The sequence below is a fragment of the Bombyx mori genome, chromosome 24, assembly GCF_030269925.1.
Source record: "Bombyx mori chromosome 24, ASM3026992v2".
In the NCBI taxonomy this organism is placed as follows: Eukaryota; Metazoa; Arthropoda; class Insecta; order Lepidoptera; family Bombycidae; genus Bombyx; species Bombyx mori.
The window spans coordinates 10,315,001-10,332,318 of record NC_085130.1 but is presented as its reverse complement, the minus strand read 5'-3'; the positions used below and the strand labels follow the sequence as shown (position 1 = coordinate 10,332,318).

General features: G+C 42.9%; 1 protein-coding gene across 1 annotated transcript in view; it reads left to right on the top strand.

Annotated features, from left to right (window-relative positions):
- The window catches only part of LOC101735646 (1-phosphatidylinositol 4,5-bisphosphate phosphodiesterase epsilon-1), a 150,219-nt gene that overhangs the window by 126,842 nt on the left and 6,059 nt on the right, over nt 1-17,318 (top strand). Inside the window, exons 27-39 of the mRNA XM_021348089.3 lie at nt 848-954; nt 1,366-1,508; nt 4,088-4,269; nt 5,183-5,302; nt 6,000-6,169; nt 6,935-7,126; nt 8,477-8,696; nt 9,172-9,296; nt 10,861-11,068; nt 12,490-12,689; nt 14,112-14,253; nt 14,616-14,692; nt 16,621-16,717. Of these exons, the coding sequence (XP_021203764.2) occupies nt 848-954; nt 1,366-1,508; nt 4,088-4,269; nt 5,183-5,302; nt 6,000-6,169; nt 6,935-7,126; nt 8,477-8,696; nt 9,172-9,296; nt 10,861-11,068; nt 12,490-12,689; nt 14,112-14,253; nt 14,616-14,692; nt 16,621-16,717 (1,983 nt within the window). The remainder of the gene's footprint in view (nt 1-847; nt 955-1,365; nt 1,509-4,087; nt 4,270-5,182; nt 5,303-5,999; nt 6,170-6,934; nt 7,127-8,476; nt 8,697-9,171; nt 9,297-10,860; nt 11,069-12,489; nt 12,690-14,111; nt 14,254-14,615; nt 14,693-16,620; nt 16,718-17,318) is intronic.

The following is a 17,318-nucleotide window of genomic DNA, read 5'->3' as shown; positions in this document are numbered from 1 at the left end:
AGAAGGCTCACGGTGAATCGATTTTATCAAAAACACGTGGTACAAAAGCGGTCGAGATATGAAGAAAGATTTTATCGTGGGCTGAAATCCAAGAATTTTCTTTTCTCAAATATGGCCTTTTTCGTCGACATTGTTCTCATAAACGCAACATAGCGTTCAAATAATACCCTTTATTCAACTTTGGACTTTTCGGGAATAATTTAGAGTGCACAGCACCGCTATAGTCAAATAAAACAGTCAGTTGCAGACGCGTTTTAGAAGTCGTTGTGGCCTAAAGGATAAGACGTCCGGTGCATTCGTGTTGAAGCGATGCACCGGTGTTGGAATCCCGCAGGCGGGTACCAATTTTCCTAATGAAATACGGACTTAACAAATGTTCGCGATTGACTTCCACAGTGAAAGAATAACATCGTGTAATAAAAATCAAACCCGCAAAATTATAATTTGCCTAAATACTGGTGATAGGACCTCTTGTGAGTCCGCACGGGTAGGCACCACTGCCCTGCCTATTTCTGCCGTGAAGCAGTAATGCTTTTCGATTTGAAGGCAAAAAAAATGGCTGCCACATGAGTACAATGGCTGCCATACGCCATTGTACTATAAGAATTGAGACAATTGACATCAGCTACATTCCGAATCAGTTACAGAAATGTCGTATTCGCAATAATACCAATGCATTATGTACGCGTTGCTGAGTCATCCGTGACCATAGGACACCACAGTCAATTGCAGTCACTTTTCTTTTTTCAAATAAGTCACGACCCATAAACCTTGACATTTTTATGTGTTGACTTCAGCTCGATTAATAGATGCGACGTAAAATCCCATTGTTTTCCATTTCAACCAGGTCCTCATCAAGAATAAGAAGCTACTGCCATTCGAATCGAGTCCCACAGTAGGCTTGGGGGCCAGCTCATCCCAGGGCTACGGGGGCGTGCTGACCACCCCCAGCAGGTGCGTCTTTGAAGTGTTTTTTTAGTAGACAGCCGATTTTTTTTTTATTACTTAGATGGGTGGACGAGCTCACAGCCCACCTGGTGTTAAGTGGTTACCGGAGCCCATAGACATCTACAACGTAAATGCGCACCCACCTTGAGATATGAGTTCTAAGGTCTCAAGTATAGTTACAACGGCAGCCCCACCCTTCAAATCGAAACGCATTACTGCTTTACGGCAGAAATAGGCAGGGTGGTGGTACCTACCCGTGCGGACTCACAAGAGGTCCTACCACCAGTAAAGTACCACCAGTTTGCGTACGTTTTCCGCTAAGGGCGCTGTTCTAACTGTATACAATATTGGGCAAACTTTTACGCTACCGAAAAAAAAAAAAAAAAACTCTCACTAAGCACACTGAACTGTCCATAGTGCGAGGACGAATGAGAAGCCAGCCACCGCGTCGCTACCAGATAGCAACCGGACCAGTTCCGGAGTCTCCCAGCAGTCAGGAAGCTCGCTGACCGAATACTTCTCCGACGAAGACTACGAGGAAGACGACGACGATATCGATGGTAAAATAGAAGCTGCAAAGTTTACGTGACCGGCTATTGATATTGGCAGTTGATTACGATATGGCGGAGTTTAGGTATTAGCTTCAGACGTATGTATGTTTGTAACGGAAACTTTGAACATGATTTTGACCCCCTTAAAAACGTCGGATTAACTCGAAATTTGGTATACTTATTTAGGACCGATGACAATTCAGTATTTAAAAAAAAATTTAAAAATAATAATAATTGAATAAAGGACAATGCCCAAAAGTGGGCCAACTTTATGTCAAAGCTATTTGTACTTGAAAAACTATGCCTTATTTTTTCACGTTGTTTAGTTTATGTATCAACATTTCTTTCAACCAGGCATTGTTTTACAAAAAAAAAAAATACTTATTTGATAACATCCCAAAACTGAGTGCCATTGATTTTAAATTCGCCAATAGGCAAAGGGCTTAGCCCATACAGCCTTATAGTAAACCTTTAAGCTGCCAAACGAAAGAGTCGTCGGTGACTTGAACAACAAATTAAAAAAAAAAAAGCTAATTCACAGACTTTTTAGTTTATTTTTGTTCAATTCAATATTTATATATTGTAATAATAATTATTACTTAAAACCATGAAACCATGAATTATTGAATATTTTTAGATATTATTGATTCCATTAGTAAAAATCTCAATGGCCTACCATTACTCTATTCTTATTATATATGATCAGAGAGTTTTCGCAGCAACCCGAGTGAAGCGTCACTTGAAGTTTTATTTTAAAGTTTTTTTAATAGTTTATTGTGATGTATAATATATAAATTGGGTGTTGTTTTGTGTATTAAACGTCAATAATCGTTGTTCACGATTATTGCAATGCCTCAATAATCGTTGTTCACGATTATTGAGGCATTGGAATAAAACTGTGGCTAACATAGCAGTGACTTTTTTTTTTCAAGATAAAAGGTCTGCGGAAATTCACGCTCACTCAATGTGCTATTCATCGAGTTGACGTCAAAACTCCCAAAAAGCAATAATAAGAGACGCACCAGCTTTTTATTGAAAAAAATATTAAAATATAACTACGACGATTAGGCTGTATAGGTTACGCTCTTTGCCTGCTTATTGGCGAATTTAAAAACAACAACAATATCGTTGCCGGCTTCCGGATTTTCATTTCATTTTATTATTATCATGAGGATATAATAATAATAAAATGTACGTAAGGGCTTATTTCTAGCAACATTAACCACAATTAACTTATTTAATATTGTAAATAATGATGAGAGCGATTATTGATTTCGAAGAAAACAATTACCAACTTAATTTTAGCTGCAGAAAAAAACAGATTTCTCTTAAACCTGGGTGAGAATATAAAAATTGTTTTCTGAATATGAAACGATATTTCTTTGTGTATCAAATTAAGTTAAAAACATCATGACCCGACAACTTTTTTTAGGGCCCAAACGCCCTAAGAAAATGGGCATTGTCCTTTAAATTCAACTAAAAAATGAAAAATAAATAATAGTTTAAAGAACTAACAAAATACGCTTTTATAGAAAATCCAACTAAAAAATAGAAAATAATTTTTTAATAAATTTGAATTAAAAATAGTGTAAGAAATAATGATTTTATTGTAAAAAAAAGCGTGGGGTGCATGGTATCAGTAGTTATAAACATTTTATGAACAGATATGAGTACAAGGGTTATTTTTTATTTTGATAATATCCTGAAATGCACATCACGTTTTTTTTTTACAATAAACTCATTTTTTCTCATACTATTTTTAATTCAAACAATTTAATAAAAAAACTTTAACTAATCTTAGTTAGTTAAATAGTGTCGTTGCGCCGATATATACAATTAAAATTCAAGATTACCATCGTATAGTTGTAACAATTAATAGATTAGTTAATACCGTCTACATTTTTGATGCAATAGCCGGGTTCCGGCTGGATATGCCCCTTTGAAGGACATCTTGTATAATTAAAGCTACCCGCGTTTTTTACAGTATACACTAGAGATGAAACGGATATCCGGTAACTATCCGGTATCCGGCCGGATACCAGATAGTAGGTCAGTACCCGGCCGGATTTCGGATAGTAAAATTTAAGAAAATCTCATGGTTATACAAAAGGCAAATAATACCACAATAGGTTATGGACAACTTTTATTTTTATAATCGCACGTCAAAAGTGGTTGTTTTATTATTTAGTTTGTTTGATACTCAAAATTAACAAGTGGCAAATTGTGGTGAATTAATACCAAATTGTCATCGTACCGAGTCGTCGCGATCTCCGCTCACGTGCGACAATACCCGAACGCGCACGAATATTTCCGAAAGGGCCGAATATACGGTATCCGGTATCCGACCAAACCACTATCCGTTTCATCTCTAGTATATTTCTAAAAGGGCCGAATATTCGGTATCCGGTATCCGGCCAAACCACTATCCGTTTCATCTCTAGTATATTTCTAAAAGGGCCGAATATTCGGTATCCGGTATCCGGCCAAACCACTATCCGTTTCATCTCTAGTATACACATTAGTTATAACCTATTTAGACCTATAAAATAGAATGAATGTAAAAGAAAAAACTTTTTAAATTCGACCAGAGAAAGAGCTCCACAAGATCCTAAATTCGATGGAAGATAAGAGCGGTAGGACGTCTCTCTCGTTCTACCAGGGCTTCCGTAGGAGCGAGGGGGACGGAGAATCTTCAAGCGTCAAACATTCGACCAGGAAGAGAAGCAATCAGATCGCCCGGGAACTTAGTGATATGGTCATCTACGTTCAGGTGTGGTCTATTGATTTAAACAATAACTTTGTTAAGAACCATATTTTGACATGAGCAATATTTTTTTATGTTTTTTATTTATTAGATGCGTGGACGAGCTCACAGCCCACCTGGTGTTAAGTGGTTACCGGAGCCCATGGACATCTACAACGTAAATACCGCCACCCACCTTGAGATACAAGTTCTAAGGTCTCAGTATAGTTACAACGGCTGCCCCTTCAAACCGAAACGCATTATTGCTTCACGGCAGAAATAGGCAGGGCGGTGGTACCTACCCGTGCGGTCTGTTATTGCGGTATTTTATTATCATTACATTATCTCCGACGTTTTGAATACTACTTCACAGTTCTCATGATGACGGATAACTTAAGTGTCATCCTTTTATTTATTATTACTGCAATTGTAAGCTGATTAGCATACATCTGGTCTGATACGAAGTGGTTACCGTCGCTTCGGAATGTTAGCAATGTCAGAGACCAGTCTACCGCCGATAACCCTTCAGAAACCTCGTTCGAAGAAGGACATGTCGTAGCGAATTCCGGTCACCGTTCTCGTCGAACCCGTCGCTTGCGACGAAGTGCTCGACGAACGAATTAACCCATAGACACAGTTCACTGAGTTTCTCGCCGAATCTTCTCAGTGGGTCGCATTTCCGATCCATTGGTAGATTCTGCGAAGCACGGCTCTTGTTAGGGCTAGTGCTAGCAACACTCCGGTTCGAGCCCCGTGAGTTCAGCTACACGTTAGGGTGAAGCTGAAATAGCCTCTCAAGGCTATCAGCATAGGTAGGTTTTTTTTTTATAGCTAATACCGTAGAGGGGAGGTCATTCCAATGCCACTCTGCTCCCGGTGTGGCCGGGGCGATGATCAACCTGATCCGTGACCAATAACCAAATAGGAACACGTTCCTCAGGCGATCAAGTTCCGTGGCTTGAATCCTCTATCACCGAAGAGTTCCATCAGACAGCCCAAGTCCAAGGAGACGGCTCCAAGCAGCTTCGAGTCATCCGAAAGCAGCGACAGCACCAGCGCGGTAAGATTTTATATTCCCATCAAGTATCTATCATAGGATCGTGCTGACGACATACTTCATGGTAAGTTCCGTTGGGTTGTCGGACTATCGAGCGATTTCGTCAGCTCGGTAAAGGATCTTCCCTTTTTCGTCCTCCTCGCGTCGCTTTCTCACTGCCGAGGGTCGTGACCATCATGCTTCATCAGGCAGGTACCAGTTATTCTAATGAAATACGTACTTAACAATTGTTCACGATTGACTCCCACGGTGAAGGAATAACATCGTGTAATAAATATCATACCCGCAAAATTTTAATTTGCGTAATTCCTGGTGGTAGGACGTCTTGTGAATCCGCGCGTGTAGGTACCAATAGCCCTGCATATTTCTGCCGTGAAGCAGTAATGCGTTTCGGTTTGAAGGGCATGGTAGTCGTTGGAACTATACCACCTTACCTTACAACTTATAATAATATCTCAAGGTGGATGGCGCATTTACGTTGTAGATGTCTATGGGCTCCAGTAATTACTTAACACCAGGTGGGCTGTGAGCTCGTCCACCCATCTAAGAAAAAAATAATAAAGAGTTCTTTCTTTTTCTCTGTTATGTAGCCCTTGAGTAAAAGCCTCCTCCATCCTTTTTCAACTTTCCCTGTCCTTGGCCAAATCCATCCGACTTGTTGCAGCTGTCTTTATTATATCATCGTCGTCTTAATCGCCAGCAAATAGCTCAAGGCACGAGGCCTCGCTGCCTCAACGCTCCGGCTGTCCACCACCCTTGCTATCGATGCTCCTCAGTCAACGAAGCCATCGGGAAGAAGATATGCAGGAAGCACCCGGTAGCGCTAATCGCTCATACGGAAACGCAACTCGTGCGGACCTATCCAGCCGGGTGAGTACTTGGCTATTAACACGGTTTGGGTTTAGCTAAAGCAATAAAGGAGAGAGGTCCAGAGGCAAGTCTCCAGCGTCCTGGTTCTAAGGCAAAGTTCCGCTGTGATCTTGCTGGCAAACGGAGATAGTTTTTAGGTAAACGATATTAAATCAGGAGAGTCAGTGAGGTTTCGTTTGGCGTGGTAGGACCGTAAAAATATCTTTGGGCCCGCGGTCTTCCCCTGACACCAGAAGACAAAAAAGTCCCACATACCTCGCGTGTCCCCTAGGCGCCGACATCTTACAGGAGATTCGGCCCCCTACCCAATAAAAAGGAGGGTCAATTAGATACACACTGGATCCCCTAACCTGCTTTGACGGTTGGACGAGCTCACAGCCCACCTGGTTGTGAAATGGTTGCTGGAGTCCATAGACATCTACGACGTAAATGCGCCACCCACCTTGACATATGAGTTCTAAGGTCTCAAGTATAGTTACAACGGCTGCCCCACCCTTCAAACCGAAACGCATTACTGCTTCACGGCAGAAATAGGCAGGGCGGTGGTACCTACCCCCGCGGACTCATAAGAGGTCCTACCACCAGTAATTACGCAAATTATCATTTTGCGGGTATTTGATTTTTATTACAGGATGTTATTCCTTCACCGTGGAAGTCAATCGTGAACATTTATTAAGTACGTATTTCATTAGAAAAATTGGTACCCGCCTTTTTCCTCCCGCCGATTTCTTTAAGACTATATTTCCTGATGGTATCCGTTCTCAGCATACGAATAGACTCGTCCAACTTCGACCCGGTCACGTTCTGGGCTTGCGGCGTGCAGATGGTCGCTCTCAACTACCAAACCGAGGACGCCGCGATGGCCATCAACGCCGCAATGTACGAGAGCAACGGGTGTCTGGGCTACGTCAGGAAACCCATAGTCATGTGGGACCCTTCGCACATAGCCTACAGAAGGTAGGGGGACATTTTTCCTACCTACCCTAGTAACGTCGAGGGGTTATACTAGATTCGCCGAAATAGTAGGTGAGCTCACGGGGCTCTAACCTGGTGACGTTGCTAACACTGGCCCTAGCAAGAGCAGTGCTTCGCAGAATCTACCACCGGATCGGAAACGCGACCCACTGAGAAGATGCGGCGAGGAACTCAGTGGGCTGTGTCTGTGGGTTAATTTACTCGTCGAGCCCTTCGTCGCAAGCGACGGGTTCGACGGGAACGATTACCGGTGCTTGTAGTACCTAAAAGCACCGTTAGTAGATCGGGAGGATCCGAAATGACGTGTTTGGGACAGTAGGGGGAAACTTGGTAAATTAGTACAGTCGGGACTGATCGCTGAAAAGCTTTTGTAATTTAAATTAGCAGTTTCTTTTCATAGCTTAGGTGGAAGGGTGAGCTACGATCGACCTCGTATTAAGTGATTACCGGAGCCCATAGACATCTACAGTGTAAATACCGCCACCCACCTTGAGACGTGAATTCTAAGGTCTTCTTCCACCGTTCAAACCGAAACGCATTACTGCTTCACGATAAAAACAGGCAGAGTGGTGGTACCTACCCTTTCTTCTCCTGCTCTTGTTTGCCGATAGATAAGTGCCTTTAGATAAATACTGCTAATATTTCAAAAACCTAAACAGACCTTGCTGGGCGTTTACCATTGGAACGTACGTCGTATTGGTCTTTTGATGTTCCTTCCACCTGATTCGAAAAGGATATTAGGCGGGCAATTAAGAGCCTGCCTATTTCTGCCGTGAAGCAGTAATGCGTTTCGGTTTGAAGGGTGGGGCAGCCGTTGTAACTATACTGAGATCTTAGAACTCATATCTCAAGGTGGATGGCGGCATTTACGTTGTAGATGTCCATGGGTTCTGGTAACCACTTAACACCAGGTGGGCTGTGAGTTCGTCCACCCAAGTAACAGTGGCGTAGCGTGGGTGTCAGTTGCCCGGGGCGGAAGACAATTTTGCCGCCCTTTTATTTAGGTATTTCACTTTGCTGTATATTATACTATACATTAATTCTAGATTCATCATTATTTTGCATTATATCTACAGGTAATATTTTAGATAAAAAAGTTTGCATACACGTAGACGGTGTTGCAAGGTTAAACGGTGCAAATTTGTAGTTGCGATAAAAATATGAAATGGTTGAAATATTTTTATTATTAATTGTGAAATTTAGCCGCCCCCTAAAAAGTTGCCAACCCCCCCCCTCCACCCTCACCGCGCTACGCCACTGCCAAGTAAGCAATAAAAACAAGAGTAGAGCGTTTCTCATAGGTTCACTTACGAAGAAGACTTTTCTTGTCAGATTCAATCCAATGGATAAAGAGTTCGATGGTATCCACGCGTCTCACCTGACCCTGGCGGTCATATCCGGGCAGTACGTGGCCGAAAACGTGTACTCCTTCTACAACGCCTTCGTGGAGGTGGAAATACTTGGAGTCCCAGCCGACTGCAGGAAGATCAGGACCAAAGTGGCCAGGAGGAACGCTCTGAACCCCGTCTGGAATGAAACCTTTAATTTCAAGGTGAGACCTTAGATTTCGTTTCTTTATTAATCACTGTGGAACACACCTATATCGATCAGACCTTTCAGCTGGTGCGGACAGATTTTTTCAGGTAAAAGCTCGACATCGACAAATATATACTGTCAATTGTTTACAGGACATTTTCGCAAAGTTATACATTACGTGAAGCAAAAACTGGTGGTGGACCTCTTGTGACTCCGCACCGGTAGCTACCACCGCCCTGCCTATTTCTGCCGGGGCAGCCGTTGTACTGTAAAAACTGAGACTGATAAACTCATATCTCAAGGTGTGTGGCGGCATTCATATTGTAGATGTCTATGGGCTCCAGTGGACTGTGAGCTTGTCCACCCATCTAAGCAAAAAAAAAAAAATGCCCGACGCGAGAATCGAACCCGCGACCCTCGGCACGACAGTCAGGGCCGCTAACTGCTACACCGACTCGGCCCAGCTTTAAAGTTCACAAACGCGCTTACAGATAAACTTTCCCGAGCTGGCTTTCGTTCGCTTCGAGATATACGACGCGGATACCAACTACATGTTGTCGCAACGGGTCATCCCACTGCACTGCCTCAGACCAGGGTACCGGCACGTCCGGCTGAGGTAAGTTTTTCTTTTTTATAGCTTAGATGGGTGGACGACCTCACAGCCCACCTGGTGTGAAGAGTTACTGGAGGCCATAGACATCTACGACGTAAATGCGCCACCCACCTTGAGATATAAGTTCTAAGGTCACAAGTATAGTTACAACGGCTGCCCCACCCTTCAAACCGAAACGCATTACTGCTTCACGGCAGAAATAGGCAGGGCAGTGGAAGCTTCCCGCGCGGACTCACAAGAGGTCCCACCACCAGTAATTACGCAAATTATAATTTTGCGGGTTTAATGGACAAACCTCGGAGAGGATACCAAGTTGCCTATTCTTAGTTTTCTAATGACACTGTATACAGCAGCGTCCGCACCAAAAATCACGAGGAACTCTTACTAGCCGGGTCCAGGATAGGATTGCCAGACGTCCCGTATTTCCTGGGACGTCCCGTATTTTAGGCTTAGTTTAAAATGTCCCGGCGGAACTGACTTTGTCCCGTATTCAAACCGTACGATTATTAATTGTGTTGATTTTTATAAATATGTTAAAACTGCCTTGCTCCTCGGAGAAATATCAAAAATAAATAAAGGATGTCACTAGGTATAAAATTTTGTTTTTTATTTGTCCAGGGCAAAAAACTAAATTCCTGTATTTTTTTTGTCTATTTCAGCATTTGCCCCTTATATGCTGAGAAAAAATCTGGCAACCCTAGTCCAGGAGCTCTTTGTGCTTCCATTGCTAAATCCAGATCTGTTCTGCCGCGTTTTTACTAGTTTTTAGTAATAAACTGCTTTTTAAAAAGACAATGCATCCGGGAATACCTTAGTCTGCATTTTTATATATACTGTGTCGATATTGAGGGGTTACCCGATCCTGTAGACCGAATGATAAACAGTCGACGTCACCCAAAACACATCATTACGAATCCTCCCGATCCATTAATGGTGCTTTTAGGTACCTCATGCACCGGTCACCGTCCTCGTCGAACCCGTCGCTTGCGACGAAGGGCTCGACGAGCGAATTAACCCACAGACACAGCCCGCTGAGTTTCTCGCCGGATCTTCTCAGTGGGTCGCGTTTCCGATCCGGTGGTAGATTCTGCGAAGCACTGCTCTTGCTAGGGTTTGTGTTAGCATCACTCCGGCTGTAGCCCCGTGAGCTCGCCTACTAGTTAAGGTTACGTTGAAATAGCCTCTCAAGGCTATCATCAGCTTAGGTAGGGAAAAAAAAAGAGGGGCATGTGGAACAGAACGAACATGAGTGTGCTTAGTGCGAGCTTTTTAACACTACTAACTAGTTGAAACAGCGCCCCTAGCGGCAAACTTAGGCAAACGTTCCAACTCCATACAAATTTGAGTTAACTCTTACGCTATCGAGAACGTTAAAAAACTCGCACTATGCACAGAGATATACGGCTGTTTTTTTTTATTCCCACAGCGAACTTATTCAAAAGGCATAGCCACAGGAAAGATATTGCTTTGTTTAAATCGCTTCGCATGAAAAATTGGCAAGATTCTGATACTGGTACTAGTACCCAGTATTAGGGGAACGTAGGAGATGATAGGACAATCATTGCAGGTCCCCGACAAACCAGCCGCTAAACATGGCGTCTCTGTTCATCTTCTCCCGCTGCTCTGAGGAGCTGGCTGGAGAGAGTTGCCGGAACGATCTGGACTCCAATTCCCCCCACGAAAGACTGAAGATACACTTCATCGTGGTCTACGCGGTCTCAAGGAACGAACCTTATTCTATTCTGAAGGTGACGCAAGATACCACGGCTAATGAGGTGAGGAACTCAACCTAACTTATTTTAATGACAGGTAGGTAGGTAGGCAGCAGCTTGGCATTGCTGAAGTTCATTGGCGACGGTAACCACTCACCATCAGGTGGGCCGTATGCTTGTCTGCCTACAAGTGTAATAAAAATAAATAAATAAATAAAAGTATAGCAAGCAATCTAACACAAACTAAACTCGACTGCCACGCGAGGTCAGTGCCCTATGATCTCGATGATTGTGTTACATTGATGATTGTTTAACAACTCATGGTCATTGATATTGGACTCAGCTCGAAACGTCGACCTCAAGGATTCCAATACTCGTGTGAGGTTTGCAGTATGCTTCTTGGAAGTACGGTACTATAATAACCAAAGGATCTTTCTTCGCAAGTTCCTCACTAAGGCTTTGCTGTGCGCCTGATATTGCTGATGTCCTTGAGCGACGGTAGCCACTCACCATAAGGTGGGCTGTATTGCCATGCGCCTAAAAATATAATAATAATAAAGTTGTTGTGAAAACATCATGACGCGCTCAGGGAATATGCTGGGTAGGAAATCAATTCAGAGCTATTACGTGCGAAGAACGGTTAGCGTGGTATGAACATGTGAGGCGTAGAGAGAAGATGCATGTGACTAGGAGATGTATGGAAATGGTAGTGCAAGGTAGAGGGGGAAGAGGTCGACCGAAGAAGACATGGATAGTGTGTGAATGACGATATGAGAGAGAGGAGTGAGTGCTGAGCTGACGGCTGAATGCGCGAATGGGAGAGAAAAATCAGCTGTGCCGACCCCACCTAGTGGGATAAGGTGAAGACTAAGACGAATGGTATCTGGAAATGGTAGGCGATGAAAGCAATAATAGTTCCGGATCCTAAGGAAGAAGTCTGCTCTCGAATTAGTCTCGAAGAACTCTAACCCGCAATGTATATGGAAGTAACCTTCAACATGTACACTGACTGACATTACTAGACTTTTTGGCGGGAACGCGAGGAATGAAGTTGTGTGATTTGTTTTATTTTGTTTATTTAGTGTTTCTTCAGATTTAAATGTGTAATAAAGGTGGTTTATTAACTGTTTAATATCTGTGAAGAGCACAAATGTGGGAAAATGAAACAAAGCCGCTGGATGTAACTTCTCAGAATCCTCCAATAAGGCCACTGAAAAAATTTCAGCAAATGACCACCATTTTACTGAGATTATATTTCATCCCATAACATCTCATCTCATTTCACTCCGTATTATATTTTTCATATATATTTATATATGAAATTATTTATATGTTTCATAAAATATGTATATACGTAAACATACATAGTATATTTTTCATAAAAATAAGAATATAAACAAAAATAAGACATGACCTAAAAGGTTTAAGTTACCAGGTCATAAAATCCCTTAAAAAAAAAACTGACATTCCGATACGAAAAACAGGCAATAGCGCAGTGCTTAGCCAAGGGTGGTCTTTGCGGGTCGTCCCGGGGCAGCTACGTGCTAGTGGAGGAGTGCAGAGGAAACGCTCGCCAGCGGGTCCTGGCTCCTCACGAGAGGGTGCTGAGGGCTGGCAACTCTAGGTTACTCCTGAAACGAGTCGGTGACGACCCTAGCAGCAGGGCTTGGCTTACTAGCATACGGTGAGCGTCTGTTAGTAGTAAAAGTGTATTCTTTCTTCCCATTCGTACACTCTTGACAGAGCAGTCGTGGTCATGCATCAGTCTCTCGCGATGCGACGCCATGTGGCACGATGTTTCGCAGAGTGAGAGCAATCATTTATATTGGAGTGAGTCACAGATTTTATGAGGTCGGTCCATCGTGTTGGACATCGTCCGCGAGATCTTTTGCCCTCGACTTTCCCTTAGAAGTATGTAGATAATAGTAAAAAAATTTATACCGGTAGATACCACGACACTGCCTATTTCTGCCGTGAAGCAGTAACGGGGAGCAGCCGTTGTTAAACCTGAGACCTTAGAACTTATGTCGCAAAGTGGTGGAACATACGTTAGTGATGTCCATGGTCTCCAGTACCCGTTTAACACCAGACTTAAAAAGAATCTTGAAAACAAGGCTTTAAAATTATTAAACTTCAACAACTGAGACTTTAGAACTTATATCTCAAGGTGTGTGGCGCATTTAAGTTGTAGATGTCTATGGGCTCCGGTAACCACTTAACACCAGGTGGGCCGTGAGCTCGTCCACACACCTAAGCAATAGAAAATAAAAAAATTAAACTAATGTAATGAAAATTTCATAGTTGCAATCCGAATTTTTTTTGTATAAATATTTGTATATCATTATAGTGTAGTTAGAGACATAGATATTGTCTATGTTAATGGTTTTTGATAGACATTTTTTTTTGTGTAAATCTTGATAATGATAATAAAATGCATATCGTAACCAAATCGAATCAAAAATGGATGAAATAAAATAAAACCCCAAGCAACAAACAAAAAATGTCCTTTCCTATGGCACGTTACAATGGATATCCTACTAGAGATATACTTAGTATATCCCTAAGGTATAAACGATCGTAGGACTCGTGCCAAAGTCGTCGTGGCCTAAAGGATAAGACGTCCGGTGCATTCGTGTGTAGCGATGCACCGGTGTTCGAATCCCGCAGGCGGGTACCAATTTTTCTAATGAAATACGTACTCAACAAATGTTCACGATTGACTTCCACGGTGAAGGAATAACATCGTGTAATAAAAATCAAATACCCGCAAAATTATAATTTGCGTAATTACTGATGGTAGCACCACTTGTGAGTCCGCGCGGGTAGGTATTACCGCCCTGCCTATTTCTGCCGTGAAGCAGTAATGCGTTTCGATTTGAAGGGCGGGGCAGCCGTTGTAACTATACTGAGATCTTAGAACTTATATCTCAAGGTGGGTGACGTCATTTACGTTATAGATGTCTATGGGCTCCAGTAACCACTTAACACCAGGTCCATCCATTTAAGCATTAAAAAAAATCCTTACGCATCATCGTGAGAGATACGTGCGCTTCCACATAATATGGTACAAGGGTCAGAAGAATTTCCAGCCCGCCATTCCCACCAGGTCGACGTCCTCGGACCGCAACAAGGATCGCTCGGTGCCTTCGGACGAGGAGTCCGCTCAGGATGACGAGCCTCGGCGCGCAGATAGCTACCTGGTCTGCGTTCACAACGTCTCGCACGAGATCCCGTACGCAATACTCAAGGTAAGAGACCGTATTCTGAATAATCCCGTTCATCGTTCTCTTCGAACCCGTCGCTTGCGACGAAGGGCTCGACGAGTAAACTAACCCACAGACACAGCCCACTGAGTTTCTCGTCGGATCTTCTCAGTGTTATAATAGTTTTCGCAGCCCACGCGATGTTAAGAATATTCAATATAAATTCGGAGCCTATTCAATATAAACAAACAAACAAATCTTTCCTCTTTATAAAATAAATAAACAAGGGCTCTGATTATGTCAGAAGAGTATTCGCGGGTAAGGACTAAAGCGCCCGAATAAAAAAAAAGAAAAAAAAACAAAAGAAAAAAACAAAGAAAAAAAAAACTTCACTGGCTATTCTTCAGGTACCTCTGGGAGCGACAGCGTCGTTTGTCGTCCACCAAGCGCTGACGAAGGCCAGATGTCAAGAGGATCCCAAAAGGTGAGGGGTTTTGCTTAACCTGTTAAAATCTGGTAGCTTTTTTTTACTGCTTACTGATCACTGGAGCCCATAGACATCTACAACGTAAATGTGCCACCCGCCTTGAGATATCTAAGCTCTCAGTATAATTACAACGGCTACCCCACCCTTCAAACCGAAACGCATTGTTGCTTCGCGGCAGAAATAGGCAGGGCGGTGGTACCTACCCGTGCGGACTCACAAGAGGTCCTACCAGTAATTACGCAAATTATAATTTTGCGGGTTTGATTTTTATTACACGATGTTATTCCTTCAACGTGGAAGTCAATAGTGAACGTTTCTCAAGTACGTATTTCATTAGAAAAATCGGTACCCGCCTGCGGGATTCGAACACCGGTGCATCGCTTCAACACGAATGCACCGGACGTCTTATCCTTTAGGCCACGACGACTTCAAAATCTTGGTGAAGGTTGTAGCTTCTATCAAGGTTGTAGTTTGTCCAGTGTTTCAATGATTACAGCATCTTCTTCTATCTTCACTTGCGACTTGTCTCCTCCTCGCGTCGTTTCCTCACTGCTGAGGGTCGTGACCATTATAATTCGACATGATTTTACTCCTTGTGATGTCCCGCCAGCGCCTCCGATCATTGGCCGCATGAAGGGCGTCGTGGAATGGGATCTCTAGTGTGGTGCGGATTTGGTCGAACCACCTTGTCGGACTGCGCCCGCGCGGTCTCTTTCCCTCGATCTTCCCTGTCACGAATAGTCTTTCTAAGCTATCCGGTGTTTTCCGAGCAATATGACCGAAGTACTCGAGTGCGCGGCGAAGGCAGAGTGTGGACAGTCTAGTCTTGATCTGCAGTTGATCTAAGATAGACAGATTGCTTCTCTTCGCTGTCCAAGGTATCCGGAGCATTCTTCTCCAGCACCACATCTCAAAAGCACCCACGCGTTTGCGATCAGCGACTTGTAGACACAATCAAATCTATTTCCAAGATTTTTAATTCCGGCCTATTATTTTTTTCGAACTTCATCCACGAAAACTGTATACATGACAATAAAAAATGTGACATTAAACATTATACCTTCATCTGTCCTTGACGCGTGTGTAAATTATCAAGGAATTTCAATGTCTTACAGTCGGTAAAAAATACATTCAAAGATTGCGTAACACACAAACAAACATACAAACAGACCGAACTAATGAAAAGGGTTTTAAAATAGATTATAAACCAATCCAATTAATGAAAGCCAAAGGATAAAGTGATTGTAAAAATTCCATTGCTGTTCTGTTTAATTATTTTATTTATTTGTTGAATTCTACAAGTACCCACACTTTTTGTCAATAAATGACATGGTTCCTAAAGAATGTGGATCTACATGATGAGTATTTACAGTCGGCATCATTGTGCCACTTTGAGAAGGCGGCACGTCACGAAAATCCTCTTATCGTGGCCGCTGGGAATTACACACCCAATCCTGTGGCGCTATCCTAACAGCGCTTTTAGGTACCTCAAGCACCGGTCACTATCCTCGTCGAACCCGTCGCTTGTGACGAAGGGCTCGACGAGCAAACTAACCCACAGACACAGCCCACTGAGTTTCTCGCCGGATCGCCTTTCTGATCCGATGGTAGATTCAGCGAAGCACTGCTCTTGCTAGGGCCAGTGTTAGCAACACTCCGGTTTGAGCCCCGTGAGCTCACCCACACGTCAAGGAGAAGCTGAAATAGCCTCTCAAGGCTATCAAGCATAGGTAGGAAAAAATACAAGAAATTAATAATACAAGTATAACAGTATCAATGACACTGTCAACATAGCCTAGTCCATCAGATCTGCACCAGTTTAAAGAGTATTTTATAGTTCATGTTTATACGTTCAATGTTTAGCAAACCAAAAAAAAGCTACTAAGTTCTAAAGCTTTACAAAGTTCTTTTAATGTTCATAATAGATTCGTGCTAGTTGAGGAATTGGAGTGGGGCGGGAGAGCTGGTGGTGGACCTCAGCAAAGGGCGTTAGCTGATGATGAAGTGGTATACGCAGCTCAGGTGAGTAAATATTTATCAGACATTCTTTGAAGGGACGGTAGGACCTCTTGTGAGTCCGCGCGGGTAGGTACCACTACCCCACGTATGTCTGCCATGAAGCAGTAACCGATTTGAAGGGTGAGGCAGCCGTTGTAACTATACTGAGACCTTAGAACTCATATCTCAAGGTGCGTGGTCAATTATAGATGCCTATGGGCTCCGGTAACCACTTCACAACAGGTGGGCTGTGAGCTCGTCTAGCCATCTATGCAATAAAAAAATGAATACATTTAAATGTATATAAGTATGTTTATCAGTATCTGGTGCCCATAACACTGGGATCCTAATTTGGGGTCAAGTAACCGTGCGTGATTTGTTCCAAGCTAATTATGGTTATCGTTAATTAATATGTGAATTGGTATTATGAGATGAGTATTTATGAAGACTTCATTCTTAATCACTGATGGTAGGACGCCTTGTGAGTCCGCACGAGTAGGTACCACCGCCCTGCCTATTTCTGCCGTGAAGCAGTAAAAGCTGAGACCTTAGAAATCATGTCTCAAATTGGATTGCGGTGTTTACTTTGATGATGTTTGCGGGCTACACTTAGTCGCTAAGTCGC